The sequence below is a fragment of the Giraffa tippelskirchi genome, chromosome 1 (assembly GCF_054371585.1).
Source record: "Giraffa tippelskirchi isolate mGirTip1 chromosome 1, T2T-mGirTip1v1.2.pri, whole genome shotgun sequence".
Classification (NCBI taxonomy): domain Eukaryota; kingdom Metazoa; phylum Chordata; class Mammalia; order Artiodactyla; family Giraffidae; genus Giraffa; species Giraffa tippelskirchi.
Window position 1 is genome coordinate 4,584,387 of NC_137275.1, and position 25,533 is coordinate 4,609,919.

Consider the following 25,533-nt stretch of genomic DNA (forward strand, 5'->3'; position numbering starts at 1 on the left):
CTCCTCGGCCAGCACAGAGGCTGGAGGACTTCTGCCTGCCTGCAGGGCCCGGCCTCCTGCCAGCTGACTGGGCCACCACCCTTCGGGGGATGGAGTGGGGAGGGAACCAGTAGTGACACCCACCCAGGTGCTGTCACCTGAGCAGGGCAGGCGGGTGGCGCTCGCTCTCACTGCCTTGCAACACTCTGCTCCATCTGCGGTTTCCTGACCATCCGCCTTTAGACAACCCCCAAATACCACCTCCCCAGGGAAGCCTGCCAGCTTCCCTCTGGCCAGGCCTGGCTCTCCTCACCCTAATCCTCATGCCCCTCCCTTAGGCCTCTCCAGAATTTCCCACTGGGCATCTTACCCATCCCTGCTGCCAACCCACTGGATTGACTCCTTGACACTGACCTGCAAATTGTAACTCTCAGTGTGGGGCCTGCCACCACCAGGAAGCCTGCCCTGATGCACTCTCCTTCACATGAAACCCCCAGTCTGAGCCTTACAATAGGAGTTGTAATCTCTCTTTTAAGGAGGAAAGTTGGCTTTCACAAATAGGACCTGACTATCCGAGGTTGCACAGCTAATATAGGAGCAAGAAGGCCTGAAAATTTCAGAATTAAGTCTGAATCATGGATAGGGACCTTGGCAAGGTGCCTAAACCCTCTAGGACTCAGCACCCCATCTGTAAAATGGGATGCCCATAGAGATCAAATTGTCAATATCGGCTGGATCATCGAAAAAGCAAGAGTTCCAGAAAAACATCTATTTCTGCTTTATTGACTATGCCAAAGCCTTTGACTGTGTGGATCACAATAAACTGTGGAAAATTCTGAAAGAGATGGGAATACCAGACCATCTGACCTGTCTCTTGAGAAACCTGTGTGGAGGTCAGGAAGCAACAGTTAGAACTGGACATGGAAGAACAGACTGGTTCCAAATAGGAAAAGAAATACATCAAGGCTGTATATTGTCACCCTGCTTATTTAACTTATATACAGAGTACATCATGAGAAACACTGGGCTGGAAGAAACACAAGCTGGAATCAAGATTGCTGGGAGAAATATCAATAACCTCAGATATGCAGATGACACCACCCTTATGGCAGAAAGTGAAGAAGAACTAAAGAGCCTCCTGATGAAAGTGAAAGAGGAGAGTGAAAAAGTTGGCTTAAAACTCAGCATTCATAACACTAAGATCATGGCATCTGGTCTCATCACTTTATGGGAAATAGATGAGGAAACAGTGGAAACAGTGTCAGACTTTGTTTTTTTGGGCTCCAAAATCACTGCTGATGGTGATTGCAGCCATGAAATTAAAAGACGCTTACTCCTTGGAAGGAAGGTTATGGCCAACCTAGATAGCATATTTAAAAGCAGAGACATTACTTTGCCAACAAAAGACCGTCTAGTCAAGGCTATGGTTTTTCCAGTGGTCATGTATGGATGTGAGAGTTGGATGGTGAAGAAAGCTGAGCGCCGCAGAATTGATGCTTTTGAACTGTGGTGTTGGAGAAAACTCTTGAGGGTCCCTAGGACTGCAAGGAGATCCAATCAATCCACCCTAAAGGAGATCAATCCTGGGTGTTCACTGGAAGGACTGATGTTGAAGCTGAAACTCCAATACTTTGGCCACCTCATGTGAACAGTTGACTCATTGGAAAAGACCCTGATGCTGGGAAGGATTGGGGGCAGGAGGAGAAGGGGACGACAGAGGATGAGATGGTTGGATGGCATCACTGACTCGATGGACATGGGTTTGGGTAGACTCTGGGAGTTGGTGATGGACAGGGAGGCCTGGCATGCTGCAATTCATGGGGTCGCAAAGAGTCGGACACGACTGAGCGACTGAACTGAACTGAACTGAGCTGAACTGAACTGAACTGATAGAGGAGCTGGGGACCCAAGAGGGAACATAGTGGAGATGACAACAGCGGTGTCTCCTCCCTGGAGGACGGCTCACACAGTGGTGCAGCTGCAGGGGCCAGAGTGTTGCCTGGGGATTTCTGTAATTCTGACTCAGGAGCAGGGATCTGGGAGTGGGCTCTTCTGTCTGACACCCAAATGCCTCAGTGGCTCTTAATACCACTGCCAGACCTGTGACTCACTCTCCCTTCTGGCCCCATTGTCCTCTCCTCCAGCAAATACATCTGGAGAACATGGTCTCCAAGGAGGTCTCCATCCTGTGTTGCTCACCCTCTGTGGTACCCACCTGACTTGACTTGACCTGGACTTTCCTCCCATTGAGGGTCTTAAACAGCAGACATGTATTATCTCACAGATCTGGAGACCAGAAGGTTCCCGGAAAGTTAGGGGTTAGGGCAGATTCTGTGACAGCCTCAGGGGTTCACTGTCCTTCACTGAGTGCTTGCTAAATCGCTTTAGTCAAGTCCGATTCTTAAGGACCCTGTGGACTCTGGGTCCTCTGTCCATGAGATGCTCCAGGCAAGAATACTGGACTGTGTTGCCATGCCCTCCTCCAGGAGATTTTTCCAACCCAGGGGTCAAACCTGAAGTGCTTATGTCTCTGGCATTGGCAGGCAGGTTCTTACCACTAGGTGGCTCAGCTGGTAAAGAATCTCCCTGCCATGCAGGAGACCGGGGTTTGATCCCTGGGTAGGGAAGATCCCCTTGAGAAGGGAATGGCTACTCACTCCAGCATTCTTGCTTGCAGAATTCCGTGGACAGGGGAGCCTGGTGGGCTACAGTCCAGGGGGTCATAAAGAATCAAACATCACTGAGGGATTAACACACTCGTCCTTCAACAGAAGGCAGCATTTCCTCGCGGGGACAGGCTTCCCCACAGGAGCAGTTCTTTCTGGATCGGGCTCTGTCATGCCCAGTAACCCAGCAGAAGAGGCTCCTGGAGGTTCTGGGACCCGTGACCTTGGTTCCTGGCAGCAAACTGTTGTCAAGGAAAGGGGCCGGTGCACTGTGTTCAGCTCCAGTGAGAATCACCGTGAACGCCACACCGAGCCCGAGCACCGTGCGAAGAACGCAGGGTGCGGGCAGGATCCCGCAGCAGGGCCAGCTTGTGCCCAGTGTCACACATGGGCGTGCGGCCTGTGACCTCTCCCCGATCCGGGCCATGGCGGGTCGTGCGAGTGTGAAGCGTGACCTGTGGATGTTCCAGAGAAAGAACAGCCCGACCGTGCTTTGTGCTGCGGAGGAGTTTGTAGGACGGTCCCGCCAGCATCATTTCCATGTATTCTTTGTGACGTCAGCCCTGTCTGTCCTCTGGGGCCTGTGACCAGCCTGGGGGCTCAGGATGCCCTGATGGGCAGGCTGCCTGGGGCTGCACCCAGTGCCAAGTGTCTTCCCACAGCAGCAGGGACCCGGCATCCTGTAGCTTCCAACCTTCCATAGCTCCCATGTCTGCCCTCTGGGAGCCTGACCCGAAGCCTGAATCTAGACACTCCAGCACTTGTCCCCTCTGCTTTCCTGGGCTCCCCTCTCAACACTTCTGCTCCATCCACTCTGAAGCTGCTGAGAGGTCCACTTCCCCCCATCCTCCCAGCCCTTTTCCTCTGCTGTGTCCTGGCCTCTGTGCTCCTGGCCTGGAAGGAGCCCCATCCTCCCAGCGCCATAGCTGCAGGGTCAGGGCCTCCCTACTGGTCAAGCCCTTTTCCAGCTCAGGCCCTTGCAAGTGCTGTTCCCTCTGCTGGGAAGCATCTTCCTCCACTTCCTGTCTGGCAGGTTGCCATTCCTCCTTTCTGTTGCCCCATCTCTGACAGATTTTCTCTGTGCTTCCCGTCCCTCTTCCATAGCATTTACTGAAGAATATTATTCTGTATTAACCTGTGTGTTTGGTTCACACGGGTCCATTCTGTCCTCTGTTGGATCAGCACTGGGGACAAAGCAGGACCTCTTGATCTTTTGGGATAAAGAACCCAGGGATATAGCTGTTATGGACATGGCTGTCCCCCTTCTACCCTGGATGATTGGGTGATTCCCACAGCACAGCATATAAAGCTCAGCTCAGCAGCTCCTCCCAACTCCACCTCCACCCACTGTGTGAGCCAGTCCCTCACCCCTGGAGCAGGACAATGCACACCTCCTGCAGCCTGACTCAGTCCCCGGCTCCTGGCCTGTGCAGTGGGCACATGTAGGTCAGTCCATAGGGCGGTTTGGATACTAAGCTGTTGGCGATGTAAGCGCCCAACCAGTGCCTGACCACAGAGATAACTCTCCTCATACACAGCAGGTCCACCCCACCCCAGGCTGTAAGGCTGCCCTGAGTTCTGTTCTCAAGTTTTCATCGGTAAACAGCCACTGAACCCTGACTCTGTGCCAGGCTCTGTGCTGGGAGGTTAAGGGGAAAGGAGTTGCGCTGCCCCAGGATGTCCTCTTGGGGAGACAGGCCTCGGCCATGGTGGCCCTGCCCACAGGAGAATCTGCTCTGTGCTCTGAAGACCCTGGAGGAGGTTAGGGGGGACGGGGTGCTGGGGAGATGGCTGGGCCTTGGCCACAGTGTGGGAGGAGAGCTGGGGCAAGGCTGGGTCTTGCAGACTCTTTCTGTCTCTGTGCTCCTCCTTCCTCTCTTTTCATAGCTCAAGCTGTCCAACTGCTTTGCCCATCTCCTCTCTACTTCTTTACCGAGGCTGGAGGAGGGGCAGGAAAGGTATTCAAGTCCATCCACCCCAGCACTTTAGGTACATCTTTGTCTTGAATGATAGACTTTTGCTGTTATGTTAAATGAGGTAGCTGGGAACAGGCGGGGTTCAGTCCACCACTTGGCCTTCAGGATCACTCTGGGGTACCTCTATTTTCCCTCCTTTTAGTTGCCTTCGTAATGCTTGTCGCACTTTATAGATTATGCCAAATTTATGGTGGGGAGAACTGTAACCCCATCCCCAGCAGGCATTATATTTGGGTGGGAACCGTCAGTTTGAGTTCTGACTTGGGCAGCTACTCTGTCTTTCTCTCTCCTCGCCTCAGCGTCTTCTCCATGAGATGGGAATCATAAACAGGCAGGTGATACAGTAACTGAGTGTTGGAGGGGTTGCCACGGTGACTACTTGGCAGAGCACTGTCATCTGGGACCCAAGCCTCCGTCCTCCCCGTCACCTTGTGACCAAACCCTGGGGTTGTCCTCTGACAGGTGCCCCGTGCTCTCCACCCCCTGCTTGGAGCAGAGCCACAGGCAGCAGGTGGAGAGCAAGGCAGAGGGGCTGCCGTGTGGGTGGGGGGGGAGATGCGGGGGTGGGCTGGGAAGAGCTTTCTCCACCCTTCAAAGTTTCTTTCAGCTGGTCTAACAATCAAGTAGACATGAGACTGATTAAGAGGAGGAAACTAATTTCAGACATCAGGAGCCCCACACACTTCAGAAGTTCAATGACAGTAGGTGACATAAGGCATACATGTCCTTCTGAGCCAAGGGACTGGAAAGAGGCTTGGGGCTTTGAAGGAAGATATTCAAGACAATTGGAAGAAGAACAAGTGTTTGTGAGATGTGTGATGTGCCATACAGATGGGTCACTCAGATAAAATTTATCTCTGGCAGTGATTCTCATTCTGAGAAACACCATCCCCCGCCACCCACACCCCTGCCCCATCCCACAATTTCAATTCTTCCAGGTAGTTAAGTGAGGGGATAAGTGTCTCTTGCCTACAGGGTCTTGACGGCTTTTAGCTCAAAATAATCCACATGCAAAGTGGCACATCTTGTGGACCTGCAGTCCAGCCTTTGAAAATTCTCCAAGAAATTCACAGTCCAGAAGTTGAGTTGGCAGATGCCTCATCTTATTGAACCAGTCTCTTAGTCCCCAGAAGAGTTCAGTTCAGTCAAATGGCTGTGTCTTATTTCAAGACGTGGTGATGAAGGCAGGGTCCCAAAGTTAGGACTGTGGTACAAGCAATCAGGTATTTAATAAGAGGCATTTCTGTGGAAGGGCTTCCCCGATGGCTCAGTGGGTAAATAATCGACCTGCATTTCTGGAGACACAGGAGATATGGGATTGATCCCTGGGTAGGGAAGGTCCCCTAGAGGAGGAAATGGCAACCCACTCCAGTATTTTTGCCTGAAAAATCCCACGGACAGAGGAGCTCGGCAGGCTACAGTCCATGGGGTAGTAAAGAGTCATACACGACTGAGCAACTAAGCATTTCTGTGGAAACAGAAGGGAAACAGTACTGACTGGAACTAATTATAATCCCAGTTTCTGAGTTCTGAAGAGAACCAGCCAAGATTTCTAGATGTCCAGCTCAAAGGACATTCAGATGGAGTGAAGCAGACGGTGACATATTGATAGGTTTTCCTAATTTGTTATTGGAATGTCTCTGGTGATCTTTCTGAGCGGCCACGCAGCAGCAGGCACAAAGACTGTCCACACATGAGCCACTATGATGATCTCTGTGAAGCTTACATCAATTTGCCCAACATTAGCTTGAACAGCTTTTAAAAAGGTCAGTTTTAGTTCTCAGTGATTCTACATCAGAGAAGTGGGAGGAAAATTCAAAATGTTAGTTTGGAGTTCTTGTCCGCAGTCACTCAGTCATGTCTGACTCTTTGCGACCTTGTGAACTGTAGCCCGCCAGGCTCCTCTGTCCATGGAATCCTCCAGGCAAGAATACTCGAGTGGGTTGCAACTTCCTACTCCAGGGGATCTTCCTGAAGCAGGGATCAAACTTCCGTCTCTTGCATCTCCTGTATTGACAGGAGGATTCTTTACCACTAGAGCCACCTGGGAAGTCCTAGTTCTTAGTGATTCCATGTCAGAAATGTAGGAGAAGAATTCAAAATTTTAGTTCGGAGAGTTGTCGCCAAATAGGAGGAAACTAGAATTCATGATCCAGTCGAGTTTAGGGGTGGAAAACAAAATGTTGAAAGACCGTGCACAGCATTTAAATGTAATAGCCACAAAGGTTTATTACTAAAATGTAATTTTTCTCTCTAGAAGGAGCCCCTTTTAACAAAAGATAGCAGCAGCAGCAGCAGCCATATTAAGACTAATATGTTGGCAGCTAAGTCTAAATTCAGTGAATGTGTCCTTTTTATTTACATGATTGCAGCAAGAAAGGGCTTCACGAGTGGCTCGGTGGTAAAAGAATCTGCCTGCAATGCCACAGTCACAGGAGGTGCGGGTTTGATCTCTGGGTTGGGAAGATCCCCTGGAGGAGAGCATTACAACCCACTCCAGTATTCTTGCCCAGAGAGTCCCCATGGACGGAAGAGCCTGGTGGGTTACAGTCCGTGGAGTTGCAAAGAGTTCGACACAACTGAAGTGACTTACACACAACAGGAATAGTGAAAGATCATATATATGTATGTGGGTGCTCAGTCATGTCCAATTCTTTGTGACCCCATGGACTATAGCCTACAAGGCTCCTTGTTCCATGGAATTTTACAGGCAAGAATACTGGAGTGGGTTGCCATTTACTCCTCCAGGGGATTTTTCCTATTCAGGGATTAGACCTGTATCCCATATGTCTCCTGTATTGGCCGGCAGATTCTGTACCAGTGAGACACCTGGAGATATCATATAGGCTCTTTTAAATCTGCTTTGCTGAAACTTTTTCATAAGGAGTCTCAGATTGAACTTTTAAAAACGCCTTGCTGCCAGGAAGCCAAGCCAAAGGATTACCATCAGACTCACCTTCAATGCCTATAGATATGAGCAAATTCCTCTCTTCTTGAGGTCCCCTAAATATCCTGAGGTTCCTGCAGCCACCAAGAAGTGACCTTTCTTACTCATCTGATAAAGCCACTGGGAAACCTATAGGAAAAGGACTAGTTTATTTTTTCAAGAACATTTATGTTCCCATAACATCAGTCAGTTCCTTAAAGTTGCTATTCATATCTGAGTTTATGAACATTTTCAAATTGGGTATTCCAATCAAAGTGTTGGCACTACAAAAAATGTTTTCAATTATGTTCTATTATAAACAAAATTGAATCTTATTGAACTTATGCAAATACCTATATTGCCACAAAAATAAGAATACTCGCTAAGAGTTTCCAAATTCTGGAAGGATCAGGTAGGGAGAATAAGATGAATGTTTCAGTTCTTCCTACAAAGTTAGAAGTTACCAAATTACTTTAAGTCATATTTAGCTTAAGAGGAAAAGTTTCCTTATATCTAGAAAAAATATTAGAGAACCAGCATAAGAAGTCATAAAAATGACAGTCATCCTCATTGAATCATTTAGTCTCCTGTAATTGATTCTTGCTGATATTTTTCTAAAATTTTATTGGAGTATAGTTGATTTACAAAGTTGTGTTAGTTTCTGCTATACAGCAAATGAATCAGTTTTATATGTATATATATATTTGTATCTGCATATATATATGTGTATACACACACATATGTCCAGTATTCTTAGATTCTCTCCCCATAGAAGTCATTACAGAATATTGATTAGAGTTCTCTATGCTGTACAGTAAGTCATCTATTTTATATACAGTAGTGTGCATGTGTCCATTCCAGTCTCCCAATTCACCACTCTCCCCTTTAGCCCCCTTGGCAATCGTCAGTTTATTTTCTACATCTGTGATTCTACTTCTGTTTTGTAAATAAATTCATTTGTACCATTTTTAGATTACACATATGTGATACCATATGACATTTGCCTTTCTCTGTCTGACTTACTTCACTCAGTATGACAATCTCTAGGTCCATCCATGTTGCTACAAATGGGATTATTTTTTCTTTTTATGGCCAAGTGATATTCCATTGTATATAGGTACCACATCTTCTGTATCCAGTCCTCTGTTGATGAATACATAATAGGTTGGTTCCATGTCCTGGTTATTGTAAATAATTCTGAAATGAACATTGTGGTATATATATCTTTTCAAATTATATGTTTCTCTGGTGTGGCTCAGCTGGTAAAGAATCTGCTTGTAATGTGGGAAACCTGGGTTTGATCTCTGGGTTGGGAAGATCCCCTGGAGAAGGGAAAGGCTACCCACTCCAGTATTCTGGCCTGGAGAATTCCATGGACTGTATAGTCCATGGGGTTGCAAAGAGTTGGACACGACTGAGCAACTTTCACTTCCACTGGATATATGACCAGGAGTGGGATTGCTGGATCACATGGAAGCTCTATTTAAAAATTTTTAAGGAACCTCCTTATTGTTCTTCATAGTGGCTATACCAATTTACATTTCCACCAAGAGTGTAGGAGGGTACCCTTTTCTCCACATCCTCTCCAGAATTTATTGTTTGTAGAGTTTTTGATGATGGCCATTCTTACCATTGTGAGGTGATATCTCAGTTTTGATTTGCATTTCTCTAATGATTAGTGATTTTGAGTATCTTTTTCATGTGGTTTTAAGCCATCTGTGTGTTGTCTTTGGAAAAATGTCTATTTAGGTCTTCCACACAGTTTTTGATTAGGGCTGTTTTTTTTTTTATTGATACTGAGATGCATGAGTTATTTGTGTATTTTGGACATTAATCCCTTGTTGGTTGCATACTTTGCAAATATTTTCTCCCATTCTGAGGGTTGTCTTTTCATTTTGCTTATGGTTTCCTTTGCTGTGCAAAAGCTTTTAAGTTTTATTAAGTTCCATTTGTTTATTTTTGTTTTTATTTTTATTATTCTAGGAGGTGGACCAAAAAAGATCTTGCTGTGATATATGTCAGAGAGTGTTCTGCTTATGTTTCCCTCTAAGAGTTTGATAATATTTGGCTTTACATCCAGGTCTTTAATCCATTTTGAGTTAATTTTTGCGTAGGGTGTTAGGGTGTATTCTCATTTCTTTGTTTTACATATAGCTGTCCAGTTTTCCCAGCACCATGTATTAAAGAGACTGTTTTTCCCTCTGTTGAATATTCTCGTCTTGCTTGTCATAGATTAGGTGACTATAGGTGCGAGGGTTTATCTCTGCACTGTCTATCCTCTTCCACTGATCTATATTTCTTTTTTTGTGCTCATACTGTACTTTCTTGATTACTGTAGCTTTGAAGTATAGTCTGAAGTCAGAGAGCCTGATTTCTCCAGCTCCATTTTTCTTTCTCAAGATTGCTCATGCTATTTGGTATCTTTTTTTTTTTTGTCTCCATACAAATTGTAAAGTGTTTTATTCTAATTCTGTGAAAAATGCTACTGGTTTTGATAGGAATGCATTGAATCTGTAGATTACTTTGGGTGTATAGTCATTTTGACAATATTGATTCTTCCAATCTAAGAACATGAGATATCTCCCCATCTGTTTGTGCCATCTTTGATTTTTTTCATCAGTTATCCCTGGGATAAATCTCCCTTGCTCATGGTATATGATCCTTTTAATGTGTTGTTGGAGTCAGTTTGTTAGTATTTTGTTGAGGATTTTTGTATCTATTTTCATCAGTGATATTGGCCTATATATATACATATATATATATTTTTTGGTGGTCTTTTTGTCTGTTTTTTGTATCAGGGTGATTGTGGCCTCACACAATGAGAGGAGTGTTCCCTTTGCAAGTTTTCAGAATATTTTGAGAACGATAGATGCTAACTCTTCTCTAATTGTTTGATAGAATTCACTTATGAAGCCATCTAGTCCTGGACTTTTGTCTGTTGTGTGAAATGAATATTTCTTGCCGTATCAGTGGGCAAGAAATACCACAGCCATCAGCAATTTTGGGCCTCCAAATGTGAATGAGGACTCCCCAAGAGGAAAAGAATGGCTGCGATCCAACAGATGCTGCCATCCTCACCCCCATGGTGGTTGCTGAGGAATTCAAGGGAATACAAGAAGCAGCCGTCCACCACATATGTCACTCCTTTCAATGAACAAGGTATTATGGGTGGGGACAATAAACAATTAAGGGTTTGGCCCTGGAGGTGCGTATGAAAGGAATGAATTCAGTGAGTCTGGAGGCTTGCATCTTCCCATACATAGAAGAAAGCTGTTTCTTAGCTTGGTATCTGGTTTTCCTTACTCAATCATCTTTGATGTTCATACTGCCTTCCTCCTTTGTTGCAAACTTGTATATAGCCTGAATCCCTCTCCTGACTCCTTGTAACAGTTTTCTCAGGGCTACTGAGATGCTACCTCCCTGGATCAGAGTCCTTAACATTCCTACCAAATAAAATAACTCTCTAGTTTCAGGTTGCGACTAACTTTTTAGTCAACAGGTGGGAATTTTTTTAGTCACTGTTTCAGTTTCAGTACTTGTGACTGATCTGTTCATATTTTTGTGTTTTTCTGGCTCAATCTTGGACAGTCGTACTTTTCTAAGAATTTACCCATCTCTTCTAGGTTGCCCATTTTACTTCCATGTAGTTGCCCATAGTGGTCTCATGATCCTTGGTACTCCTGAGGTATCAGCTGTAACTTCTCCTTTTTCATTCTAACTTTATTGATTTGGATCCTCTCCTTTTTCTTCCTAATGAGTCCAGCTGTAGGTTTATCAGTTTGGTTTATCTTCTCAAAGAACCAGTTTTTAGTTTCATATTTCTTCATCTCTATTTCGCTCCTTCTTGCTCTGTTCTTTATGATTTCTTTCCCTCTACTAACTTCAGTTTTGTTTGTTTTCTCTCTCTAGTTGCTTTAAGTGTAAGGTTAGGTAGTTTATTTACATTTTTGTTGTTGCTGTTTGTCTCCTGAGGTAAGACTGTGTTACTATAAACTTTCCTCTCAGAATTATTTTGCTGTGTCCCATAGGTTTTGAATCATTTTGTTTTCACTGTTATTTGTCTCTAGGTACTTTTTTTATTTCTCTGATTTCTTCATTGATCCATTGGTTGTCTAGTAACATATCGTTTAGCCTCCAAGTGTTCATGTGTTTTTACAGTTTTTTCCCCCATAATTGACTTCTCATAGTGACGTGGTCAGAAAAGATGCATGATATGATTTCAATATTCTTAAATTTGCCGAGTCATAACTCATGGCCCAAGATGTGATCTAGCCTGGAGAATGTTCCATGTGCACTTCAGAAGAAAGTATATTTCTGCTGCCTTTGGATGGACTATCCTGTAGATATAAAGTCAATCTGATCGAATGAGTCATGTAAGGCTTGTGTTTCCTTATTAGTTTTTGATCTGGATGATCTGTCCATTAGTGTGAGTAGGGTGTTAAAATATCCCAGTTGTACTGTGTTACTGTTGATTTCCCCTTTGACAGAAGTTAGTATTTGCCTTATTTATTGAGGTGCTTCTATGTTGGGTCCATATATATTTACAATCGTTATATTTTCTTCCTGGATCGATCCTTTGATCCTTGTGTAGTGTCCTTTCTTGTCTCTTGTAATCATCTTTATTTTAAAGTCTATTTTTTTCTGATGTGAGTATCACTATTCCAGCTTCCTTTGATTTCCTTTCGCATGGAATCTCACCCTCAGTCTCACTTTTCCTCTGAGTCCCCTTCCAGGTGTTGGACTTGACCACATCACCTTTTTCCCTTTCCTACTCAATTATATGTGTATCTTACGTGTGTATCTTTCTTATAGGCTTGATTATATAGGAATTCTTTTGTCAGTTTCCAGTTAAGTTTTTAGTGAGAATTGTTCCATATGTGCATATATTTTTGATATGTTCATGGGGGCAGGTGAGTATCACATGCTTTAACTCCACCATCTTGATCTTCTCCTTTACCAACAATAAGGAAGCCACAAAAATATAATCTCAGAAGGTTTTAGCATCACTTATTTGACAGTCTCCCCTATATAACTTAACATGTGAAATAAGGCTAATTCATGTAATATCTTTCTTTATATAAAGAGAGCAAAAATCTTCTGAGATGTTTCAGGGGACCTCTGGGAAGTCCCCAAATAAACGTAAGGTCAAAAGGACTTCATATACAATTTGATTTGGGATAGCTTGTCAAAAAAAAAAATCAAAAGGTTTGGATATTTGATTAAATAGGATGACAGATCATTATGAAACAATACTTAACCACCTATTTGACCAAAGTGACAATAAAAAATTTCAAAGGAAAATACAAAAGGTTACATAGTTGTGAGCAAAACTTAGCTCTCTTAATATTAGGAAGACTTAGTTTTCTGAAACTGTCAAACACCTGATAAAGGCAAAATTATTTTGATGAAACACAACATCTTTGCTTTCTAAGTGGATTACTTACTTAAAAGGGGGAAAAAACCTTTCAGGATCATTTCAGGAGCAGTCCAACAGTCCATAAAACTTTTGTCCTTTTAATAGATGAAAGTAAAAAAGAAATAAAATTTCATTTTTACCTAAGTGTGCTGTTGATATTAAAGCTTAATTTCATAAACTTTATAGTAAAGTCACGTAATTTTAGCCTGCTTGACCACTCATAGTGAGTTTCTTACCCCTGCTCTGCATGCTGTGATCTCTCCTCTGTTTCATTCTGAGCCAAATACTTGCAGGGGGAGGAGGGGCTTTTGTATGTTTTTATTTTTAGCAAAAGCAGATCCCCATATCTCATAACTTTTCCTAGCCAAAGACACATCCTTCTTTCCTTGCAGAGTTGTTTCTCCTGTTATTTCCAGTAGTCCTGATTAAATACATTAGTTAGAATTCTGAACTTTTAGAAACCTTAATTTCTAATAAAAACTAAGAGGTAGGTATATGAGCTGTCTGTCATACCAGAATTAATTATATTAACAAATTTATGAATACATTTTATAATATCTGGAAACATGCGCCCTTCAACTACATCATTTTCAATCTCCTTTTTTTTTGTTTTTCCTTCTAGATATATAGCTCTATTTTAATTTATGAGAGATGGCCTAAAACATTTTCTACCAGGTTCTGAATATCAGCTGTGATCATGAGTTCAGTCAGATCAGTTGCCTCTCATCTTATTTTTTGCTTTTTAAATATATTTAGTCACTAATCTGAGGAAGTTGTCCATTTACAGAAACTTGAGGATCCTGGTTTTAAGAAATTCTTTAACTACAGCCTATAGTTTGGCCTTTGACCAAAGAGTTAAAGATGCCTGAAAATAATCATCTGTAGCCTCAGGTGGTCTTATGTTAAAAGTTAACTGTAAAGAAAAAAATGTTGACTGCTATTTCAGTACTACAAAATCAAGCTACCCACCGATGATGCACCTGAGGAGGACTCAGGATGGAAGAAGGGGAAGCCTTCTGTGCCCTGGATCTTCTATAATTGGTGACAATGCTAAGTTTTACTTGGCAGTGGATAAACTAACTTTGAGGAGTAAGTTTTCCTTTCCTTTCAAGAAAAGATCCCTGGGTTACCCTGGGATTTACAGGGATTAAACTGTAATTAAAATGTAAATTAAAATTTACAAGGATTAAAGTTGCAGGGATTTTTGCTCAGTTGAGAGACACTGGGGTGGTTTGGACTCGGTGATTAAATAGGAGTCTGCGATGATGTCTTTCCTATATTCAGCTACTTTAATAGAATTTGTTGGAAAAAAAAATTATGGATACCTAATGAGAGCTCCCAGCTTCAAAGAAATGAAACAAATCTTCCAACTGGTGACAGCTTCCTCAGGCAACCAAGAAACTTGTGGGAGTGTTGAAGGCAAGTCTACCTACTGGGTAGTGGTCCCATAGAGAAACTCATTTATTAATTTAAAATTTGCTTGGCCAGATGATAGCCTATGATGAACGGTACTGATGGATTTGTGGTCTTCGAAGGAGAAGATTTAACTCTGGAACCAAAGATAGTCTCAGTCACTCAGAGCTTTGTGTGCAAAGTTTTACTTAAAGTGTAGGACAGAGAAAGCTTCTGACACAGACACCAGAAGGGAGTAGAAAGAGCACCCGCCTCACTAGTTTAAGTAGGACCTTATATACTTCTCAACTTGCTGCTGAGAATTGATAAAAAGAATACCTCAAGGTTGTAAGAATTCCACCAGAGCCTTTCCCAAGGCATACATCCTGAGATAACTTTGGCACAAGATTAGCCAGGGAGAATGGGTTCTGGGCAATGTCTCTGGGCAAGATATACTGCTGCTGTGTAATCAGGGGTGCAAGTCTTGAGAAACAGGTTCCCAGGCAAAATTTGTTACCATTATAATTATTAACATAAGGCCTAAGAAAAGCATTTCCATGAGTAAGACATTGTGCTCTGTGATCATTAGTTCCTGACCTAAAGAAAGGCCAGTTCTCAGGCGAGATACACTATGGAACAGGGATTAAGGAAAGCATGAGAGAATGTTCATCTCCACCTTAAAGGACTGCCTGCCTCAGCTTCAATGCTTTCACAGGGACACACAGAACACACTGGCCGCCCTGTGCTCTCAACACTCACAGTGGTTTTAGACCGTAGGAGGGAGAGACTGAGAAATGTAAAAGACTTGAACAACTCTAGGGTGACGCCGAGAGGAGTTACGCTCACAAACAGCACCTTGGCCCGTCACTCAGCTATCAGTATGATTCTATCCTGACAAGCCACCTTTAAAATGGGAAACAAACCTTTCAGATCAAAAGCAAGATGGATGACAGGTTGCCAGCCTTCAGCTAACACCCCAACCCAGGGTTCATACATGTACAGAACTTATACTTGCAAGTACTCACTTAATTGGGAACTCACCCAAGATGGAGCTCTGTTGATACTCCAAAGCGTGTTTTGACTTTTGTGTATGCAGTTAGAGAAAGTTGTCTTGATAAAATACCTTCTCAGAATTCTGACCTTAAAGGAACAAAAGCCCTTCTGGGAGGAACCTGAATTCATCTCCCTGTGCCTTTGAGATGTATATGTTCTACTTGAACTTCTAGGCATCCTGTTTCTATTTTGAGAGCTTGGTCTCTGCACTCCAGAAGGTACACATAATATGGGGTACATCTTCCAGCCAGTCAGACAAACTGCGTTTCCAAGTAGTCTCTTGGCTGTGTCAGCTCTCAGGGAAATTTGTCCTAGGGGCTCCCATTCTATAAGGGCCTGTGTCATCTCAACCTTCATTGCATCTGCTAAGCAATGAAGGCCTTTACTTTCTTAGGCTGTTTTCTAGAGCTTGTGACGGTAATATACTTTTCACTCCCTTGTAGGGACACCTCTTGCATCTTATTGTTTTGAATTGCTTTTGAGATAATATTCGCCAATGGCAGATGATGGGTCCTTAAATGGAATACATTTCTAAATGGGTTAAATTTTAGAGCGCTCTCATTGTAAACAGGCCAGAAAGGCAGGGGGGATGAGTCCTAGAGGGTCTGAGGTGCAGGCTGAGGGTCAGGTTCCCAGAGGGCAGCCACAGGAGCTGTGGAAGGTTAAAAGCAAGAGGATGCTGGGTCCCTGCTGCTGTGGGGAGGCGCTTGGCACTAGCTGCAGCCCCAGGCAGTGTACCCATCAGGACAAGTCTGAACTCCCCGGGACAGTTCACTTAGCGAACAGGACCGAGAGCGTTAATGTCACAAAGAATGCACGCGAGCGGTGCTCGTGCGTCCACTTTACAAACTCGCACGCAGCCCAAAGCAGGGTTGGGCCGCTCTTTGTCTAGAACACCCAGCACAAGCCGTGCTTCACACTCGCACAAGCCGCTGTGGCCCAATCAAGAAGAGGTCGCGGGCCACAGGCCCCCAGGTGGGAACGAGCTGACTTTGCTGCGGGGGAAGTATCGCGCCCCATGTTCTTCTCACCAGGCTGGATTCAATATGGAGTTCATGGTGCGGCTCACTGGAGCGACCAAAACACACGTGGAACCTTTTGCTTGACAATTTGCTTCCAGGAAACAAGGTCATGAATCATAGAACATCAAGTAGCCTATTCAAGCTGGGCACGGCAGAGCCTGTTCCAGAAAGACTTGCTCTTGTGCTGTAGCCTGTCCCTGCAGGGAAATGCCGCCTCATGGTGAAGAACAGTGAGCCCCTGAGGCTGTCATAGAAGCTGCCGTGACTCCTAGCCTCCCAAGGGGGGCCTTGCAACCTCCAGATCTGTGAGATAATACGTGTCTGCTGTTTATGTCCTTTCTCTGGTATCCTGTTATGGCAGATTAAACACCAGTCACAAAGGATTTAACAGCAGGAGGCACGTTAACAGACTGCAGAGTATTCTGAGAGTGGACAGGGTTGGTCTACACTGAGTGAAAAAGAGATGCCAACTCTGCCAGGACAGGTGGAGGAGGGAGGATTAAAGATCCAGGGATGTAGGAATGGGCTGGATGGTGGTGGTTGGTGAAGTCCGAGGCCCAGAGGACCTTCCATAAATCAAGCACTAGTATCACCAACAAGCTCAGACACAGGGCTGGGCTGCAGACCGGGGCTGATGGCAGACGCATGATTACTGAAGCGGCTCCATGGTGGCACTTGAGGTAATACGATGTGAGAATCAGAGGTAAGGTGCCTGAACGAAGGTGTCAGAAGGAAAGTCAGTGAAATTACTGTGACATTTCAAGAAAAAAGGGGCAGCAAGCCCACTCTCGGCTATGGAGATGGTTAGAAGAAACCAGGACTCTTAGGGGCAAAGTCGATGAACAGATGACATAGGTGACCCTCACTATGGCCTCTGAGAAGGAATCAAGGATGAATGGGTTAGGAGGTAAAGGGTGCCAGCCAGTGGCATGGATTTTGGTAAGGAGGTGTGGTAGTGGGTACACAACCATGAGGATACTGCTCCGATTGTGAACTGCCGGCCTGAGAGAGGAATGGAGCAGCCAGGGGGAGGTTCTCTTGAGCAGCAGCTTGGAGATGGCACCTGTGGCTCTGGGGCACCGCCCTCTAGGAGGCATGTGGACCCCAAACCAACGACCAGAGCCTGGTGTTCCCAGTGGGTAGAACATCTGGGATGGAAACAGGTGGGGCCCATTTGTCATCACTCCCAGGGACCTACTTGGGAATTGGAATCTCATGTACACAACTCCGTACTCTGCCGGTTCAGAGGTCTGGACATTCAAAGTGGGGGTGCTTCCACCAGGGGAGAAGTTCCTGCTGGCCTGGTCACTATGGGTTACTCCTGCCAAGAGGCCAGCAGACAAGAGTCAGCAGGGTAGCGGGTCTGACCCAGACCACGTGAGGAGGTAGGTCACGTTGGCTGAGCACAAGGAGGCCGAGAAGACTTGGTTTGGAGCTCACGTGGGCATCTCTGGTCTTCTCTGCCTGATCTGGATGCTGAATGGACAGGTAGGAGCTGTGGCTCAGGAAGGCATGCTGACCAAAGGTCCGGTCCTCAGGAAAGAGGCTCTGGGTACCACCAGGTCAGCATCATACCAGCACAGGTGCATGCTGGCGGTGAAAGGAGATGGATGGTAGGTAGGGACATGAGTATCTTCCACACCCCATATGATCTAAGACAAGAACAGCTAATGCACAGGCCTGGTGGAAGGGACGAGAGTAGACACCTGTGGGATGTGGATGATGTCTCCACGTGGGCGCAGGCGCATGGGGCAGGGGCTGGAGCAGCGGGGCTGGCCTGCCCCTCTCTCTGAAGGACTCTTAGGGCTGCTCCACGTCTCCTTCCCAACGGCCTGGTTAGGGCTTCCCCACAGCTGGACGCTCTGGGATCCACACATGAACGCACCAGGGGCCAAGGCAGGCTGTGTCCTGCCACTTCTGACAGCCTCCAAGTCACACAGGCCATCTTTTCTACATTCTATTGGTTCCTAGACAGTCACCAGTTCACCAGCTACAAAGGGAGAAGGCGCAGGTCCTGTAGTCAATAGGAGGAAGTTAAGATCAAGTCAGGTCAGGTGGGTGCCAGGGAGGGGGATGAGACCGAAAGGATGAAGACCTGCTTGGAGACCGTGTTCTCCAGTTGTATTTGCTGGGAGAGTGGACAAGGAGGCCAGAAGGGAGAGTGAGTCACAGGTCTGGCAGCGATAGAAAGAGGCACTCAGGCATTTGGAGGTCAAAGAGAGGAGCCCACTCCCAGACCTCTGCTCCTGAGCCAGGGTTACAGAGACCCCCAGGCAACACTCTGGCCCCTGCAGGCTGCACCACCATGCCAGCCATCCTCCAGGAAGGAGGCACTGTTGTTGTCATCTCATGTGCATTCCCTCTCAGGTCCCCAGTACATCTATGGGTGTCCCGTTTTACAGATGGACTGCTCAGATGCAGACAGCTTAGGCATCTTGCCAAGGTCACTATCCCTGATTCAGACCTAATTCTGAAAATTTCAGGTCTTCTGCTCCTACACTAGATGTGTGACCTCAGGTTGTCAAGTCCTATTTGGGAAAGCCAACTTTCCTCCTTAAAAGAGAGATTACAACCCCTATTGTAAGGCTCAGATTGGGGGTTTCATGTGAAGGAGAGTGTATCAGGGCAGGCTTCCTGGTGGTGGCAGGCCCCACACTGAGAGTTACGATTTGCAGGGCAGCGTCAAGGAGTCAGTCCAGTGGGTTGGCGGCAGGGATGGGTAAGATGCCCAGTGGGAAATTCTGGAAAGGCCTAAGGGAGGGGCATGAGGATTAGGGTGAGGAGAGCCAGGCCTGGCCAGAGGGAAGCTGGCATGCTTCCCTGGGGTGGTGGTTTGGGGTTTGGCTCAAGGCGGATGGTCAGGAAACCGCAGATGGAGCAGAGTGCTGCAAGGCAGTGAGCGAGCGCCACCCGCCTGCCCTGCTCAGGTGACAGCACCTGTGTGGGTGTCACTCCTGGTTCCCTCCCCACTCCATGCACCGAAGGGTGGTGGCCCAGCCAGCTGGCAGGAGGCCGGGCCCTGCAGGCAGGCAGACGTCCTCCAGCCTCTGTGCTGGCCGAGGAGATGGAGCCGCGGGGCTGGCTGCCTCTGCTCCTGCAGTTGGGCCTGATGTGGCCCCCGGGGGCTCTGCCTGAGCCCCGACTGAGGGTATTCGTGGTTCCCCACAGCCACATGGACGTGGGCTGGCTGCACACCGTACAGGTAGGTGCCCAAGTGACCCCTGCACAACTCTTGAAGCTGCGGTTCTTTTTCCATCTGGACTCCAGAGTGGGTTTGTGTCCTGGGTCTCTGCCATCAGGGGACTCGGCCTTGGGTCCACCTGTACTTGGCTACGGACTGGATGTCGGCTTCCCTGGTGGCTCAGATAGTAAAGAATCTGCCTACAATGCAGGAGACCCGGGTTCGATCCCTTGGTCAGGAAGATGCCCTGGAGAAGGAAATGGTAACCCACTCCAGTATTCTTTCCTGGAGAATTCCAAGGACAGAGGAGCCTAGTGGGCTATAGTCCATGGGGTCACAAAGATTTGGACACGACTGAGCAACTAACATATACTGTCTGTGGGCAGAAGTGAGAATGTGTCCCCAGCTGCAATGGGTGGAAGGGGTTCCTCAGATATTCCTTGAGTGAATGAATGAACCAGGGCCAAGGAAAAGAGGGAAAGACTGATTTCCATAAGTCTCTGGTGCAGGTAACTGAAATGATTACCCAGGCTTGCACAAGATCTTTTCTGGAAGGAGGAAGGAAATAAATGAATAGGACCACTCTGATCATGGATTCAATACTTTCCATGAGACGTTAATGAGTGAGTCGCTCATTTTAAAGGGAGTGGGGCAGCAAGAGGCCCTGAGGCTGGGTGCTGAGTCTGGTCCCAGCTCACCAGGCAGCCTCTGTGGGTGGTCACCCACCTGCAGGTGGACCTGCTGACGTGCGAGGAAGCATGCTCACTACCCCCAGTTTACAGAAGGGACACTGAAGCCCAAGGGGAGAGTGCTGCCCAAGTCAGCAGACATTGCTGCCTTGCCCAATAACCCCCTGCCTGGGGCTCCTTGCATTCCTTTATCAGCATCTCTGGGCACCATGGGAGCCAGCCTGACCCAGATGGGAGCGGGCACAGCTCCATCCTGGGGGCTCCCAGCCTCGGGGGGAGGAGATAGATCCAGAGAGATGACTCTCAGGGTCAGCTCCTCTCAGCCTCAGCCCTTGACACACGCTTCCCCATCATTTCATCCCAAGAAGGCCCTTCAGGGTCCCCGGACCTCACTCCCGGGACCCTGTTGTCGACTGGTCTGTCCTCCAAGGCAGGGGTGGTCAGCACGCCCCTCTGGGCTGGGCTGGCACGTCCCTCTGTCACATAGAGTGTGTGTCTCCTCGTGACTGTCCTCAGGGGTAGGCTCCCATCGAAGGGAGTCCGCCCGGGTCCTTCTCTCAGTGCAGTGCTCACCGCCAGGCCAGCACAGAGTGGACACCGTGCTCCCTTGTTTGAGGAGCAGGGGGTCTAGGGCAGGGCCTGGACAGGCTTGGTGGGAGTGCCAGTGGCCCCCGGACAGCGTGTCTCCCTGGACATCCCTCCTCGGTCCCTGGTCCACGCCCTCTGGTTTCCCCCGCGGGTCTCGAGTGATGTCTCTCCCCTTCGCCACCCCAGGAGAGCATGCAGGCTTATGTCACCAACGTCTACAACTCCGTGGTGGAGGAGCTGACCCTTGAGAAGAAGCGCAGGTTCATCGCCGTGGAGCAGGAGTATTTCCGGCTGTGGTGGGATGGCGTCGCCTCGGACAAGCAGAAAGGCCAGGTAACGCTGCCGTCAGGGGGTCCTCACCAGGCAGGTGAGAGTGTCCCTGGGGGTCCCAGGAACGACCCTTCAGGAAGCCCCTGGGTTATGCTCTGTGTGACTGGGGCGGGGCTGCCTAAACCAGGAGGCCCCAACCCAGCTAAGCTGTGCCCAGGGTCCATTTAGTACAGGTTTGTAGTCAGCCCCACGCCCAGGGGACAGGCTTGTGTTTGATCCTGCCTTTCTGGTTCCTCCTAAAAAGTTGCAGCCCTGGCAGCCCAGCTGGGCACTCAGCTGGTGCAAACAGGGTCACCTCTGACACTGGGCACTCCAGGGTGACCCTGTGTCCACACCTTCTGACTTCATTTGTGGGTCTGCATGGCCCCCATGGACACTGGAGCCGGGACCATCCAGGGGTCCAGGAGTCCCTGTGGATTAACCTCCGGGTCTTGATTAACTCTGCATCACAGTGGGTCAGAGGCCATGGTCCTTGGAGGGGCAGTCTGGGGCCAGGTCCCTTCCCCCTCTCCGTGTGATCACAGGTTGGGCCTGGCCTCTTTAGCTGCATGTGAATTCATTGGTAGCATGATTAATGTTACATTCCTGATTTAGTTAATTATATGACAGCTATAATGATCTTGCTCAACACTTACTGAACTACGGAATTAAAGGAATGCAGCTGCTAACGTTTACTTTCAATTGGTTTAAGTAAACCATATCTTGTATTAAAATAAATAAATAGTGTTAAGGAAATGGGTAAATAATATTAACAGTGAGATAATTTGGGGAAGCTGAAACTCCAGTTCTTTGGCCACCTGGTGTGAAGAGCCAACTCATTGGAAAAGACTTTCATGCGGGGTAAGATTGAAGGCAGGAGGAGCAGGGGATGACAGAGGATGAGGAGCTTAGATGGCATCACCAACTCAGTGGACATCCGATTGAGCAAACTCTGGGAAATAGTGAATGACAGGGAAGCCTAGAGTGCTTCAGTCCATGGGGTTGCAAAGGGTCAGAGATGACTGATCAAATGAAAAACAGCAATCTGTGGAAAGATTTATGGGAGGGGAGCTTTTTTTACAATCCTTGCAAGGCTTTCATAAGCTGGAAATTATTCCAAACAAAAGTTGTGAACATATATACCTGTATATATGCCTGACGAAGCAGCAGCCATGGGCTGTTCTCAGAGCTGGACACAGTGCTGCCCCGGACGGACAGCGTCCTGCTATTTGCAGAATAAATGAGGCTGCGGAGCTTGAAGGAAGGACCGTGAGACGCACTAGACATGAGACCAGCAAACATAAATGGTTCAGCCTGGGAGGTGTAACCTGGCCTTTTCTCTCTGCCCACCACGCCAAGGTCCACGAGCTTGTGGCCGAAGGTCGCCTGGAGTTTGTCCTCGGAGGCCAGGTCATGCACGACGAGGCCGTGACCCACTTTGATGACCAGATCCTCCAGCTCACAGGTTCGATTACCCTTCCTCAGACCAGGGTCCCTGTGGCCTCCTGTGGGGCTGGGACTGGGTGTCTGAGCCCTGATCTGGGCTCCATCTTCCCCTCTCAGCAGGAGACTGACCAGTCAGCACTGTGATTGCTGGTGCCGTGTCCATGTCTGTGTCTGAGTGCAGGGGATAAGGGTGTGGATTCTAGACCAGCTGGCCTGGCTGGTTCCTGACTCTGCTAATTCCCAACACTATAACCCTGGGCAAGTGATGCAACCTCATTAAGCCTCAGTTGCCTCCTGTATAAAAATATTTGATAATGATGTATGATCTATCTGAAAGAGTTGTTATAAAGTTTAAATTGAAATAATTCAAATAGGTCACATTGAGTACAGCATGTGGGTCCCTAGTCAATTATCAATAAGGGTCAGATGCCATCTCTGCCATCACCTCACCCACCAGCTATTCAATCAATACCAACACCTCCAACACCACCAGCATCGCCACCTCCAACACTACCGACATCACCACGGTTACATTGGTGCCATCACTACTAGCACCTGTACCACCTCCAACAAGACTACCTCCAAGTCTATCATGAATGCCCCCAACACCACCATCACCACCACCAACATCTTAGCACATCATTGCATCACTTATAACACCAACACCTCCAACATCAGCACCATCACCATCAATGTCACCATCACTGTCTGCACCTGTACCACCTCCAATCCCACTGCCTCCAAGTCCATAATGAATCCTCCAGCACCACCATCATCACCACTAATACCCCAGCACATCATTGCATCACTTCTAACTCCAACACCACCCACACCAACACCAAAATTACCACTGTTACCACAACCTACCCATCATGCATCTCTTCCAAAACCACCACATTCCCCACCACTATTAACACTTCCACCACCACCAAAATTAAATGTACATTAATTTTTTTAAACACCATTCTTGTAGAGAAGGGGGACAAAAAGAAGCAAATGTAGAAAAATATGGGAAACCTATTGAGAATGTGTTCATTTCTCATTTCCCCATTTCCCATTTCACCTCCAACATCAATACCACTTCTAACACCAGTGCATACAACCACTCTGTCAACTGTTACATCCACACCATCATAACACCAACACCTCTACTACCACCAAATCTCATCACCTTCACCACCACGAAAACCAACAGCACCTCGTCTATCACTAACATTACCCCCTCTGCCAACAGCAAAACTATCTCCACCACCACGAGCACCCCCAGAATCACCAGCACTTTCACCTCCATGATCAGCTCTAACGCTCCAACCACTTCTGGCACCATCACTGCCAGCAGCACCACCGAAACCTCCAGTGCTAACTCTACCACCTACGGCACAACCAGCATCCTCAACGCCAACACCGTAACAGGAAACCGATAAACTTTACCACCGCCTCTACCATCCTCACTACCATCATCATCACCACCAACTCCATTCGCATCATTATCCCCGTCAACGCCACAACCACTGTCATCACAGCCATCATCACCAACACAGCTATCATCCATACCACCACTACCACCATCATCATCTCTTCCATATCCGTTACTGACACCGCCACTGTCACACCCCCATCACCTTCACAACCTCCATCACCACACATCCTGTCATGAAGGGCGCATTCTCCTCCACTTAACAAGTGTTTTTCACAGGCATCACTTCATGCACCCTGGAAGGCAGGGTGTCCAGAGGGCATCAGGCTCTCGGTCTCTTTCACAGAAGAGACACTAAGACTGAAGCTACAAGAGGGACAAAGTGTCAGTGGGTGAGCCAGGTTGGCTGCAGTGTGGGCTGGGCTCTAGCCCATTGTCACTCCACTAAAGTCAGACCCTGTGCAGGACATCACGATGGCACTGGGCTTTCTCTTTGGATTTTCTTACCCTGTCTCTCCTTTCAACTCTTTAATCTGTGCTTCCTTCCTTCTGAGTTTCTACTGCCTTATTTCTAGATGTAAGTGTGAAGCTCATGGGAATCTTTATGTTTTACCGTATAAACTCCTGTGTCTGCAAAGCGCAGCCTCTGGCCTCACCTCCTGCCTTCCTCCTGTTCCTTCTGCTTCCTGCTTCCCTTGATCTGCCCCTAAGACAAGGCCTCCTGTGCTTTCAGAACAAGATTTCCTGTTGTTTCCAGCCAGACTCACCTAGGGAGTCTCATGTCCAAGAAACTTTCAAAGGGGCCACAATACCCGAGCACCTCCCCTCTTCACCATGAACTACAGTTTGATTCTTATCTGGGTTCCCAGGGCTCAGTCCAGGATTTGACTAGGCCAGGGGTGGTGGGCATAAAGGGAGGGAAAGGGCACTGATCTGTCTTCTCCAGGTACATACAGAATGATCATTCCTAATCTCTGGTCTCAGACCACCATGCTCACCTCCTTGAACACCACACAGCTGACCTTGCAAAGCAGACCAGAGGAGCAAGAATCTAAGCAAAGACAGGTCCCCATCACTGGGGCAGGAAGGGCTGTGGACACCTGCACCCTCCCCAGGACATTCTCTGAGGCTCCATTTCCGACACTAGTCAGGCTCCTGGGACCCTCAGAGGATGGGCCCTGACTTCATCTCATGATAACCTCTTGTTCTAACAACAAGGGATACACTTACTTCCTTCAGTCTTGGTGGCAGTCCTGGAGATGGGGAGACTTACAAAACTCCATTTTTGGAGGTTGAATACGAGGCAAAAATGCTGCTGAAACTTACATGAATCACGCTGCCAGCAGGTGATGGTCACATTCTTTTTTGAAAAAGTTACTTATTTTTTTCTTATTATATATATTATTAAAGTATGATTGACTTACAGTGTTTTAGGTGCAGAGTGACGTGATTCAGGTATACATACACACATAT

At 47.1% G+C, this 25,533-nt stretch overlaps 1 protein-coding gene across 1 annotated transcript in view; it reads left to right on the top strand.

Annotated features, from left to right (window-relative positions):
• Positions 1-19,494: 19,494 nt before the first annotated feature.
• The window catches only part of LOC145543640 (epididymis-specific alpha-mannosidase-like), a 35,260-nt gene continuing 29,221 nt past the window's right edge, over positions 19,495-25,533 (top strand). The window contains exons 1-3 of the mRNA XM_081585858.1: positions 19,495-19,632; positions 21,075-21,221; positions 22,557-22,662. Coding sequence (XP_081441984.1) covers positions 19,495-19,632; positions 21,075-21,221; positions 22,557-22,662 — 391 coding nt within the window. The remainder of the gene's footprint in view (positions 19,633-21,074; positions 21,222-22,556; positions 22,663-25,533) is intronic.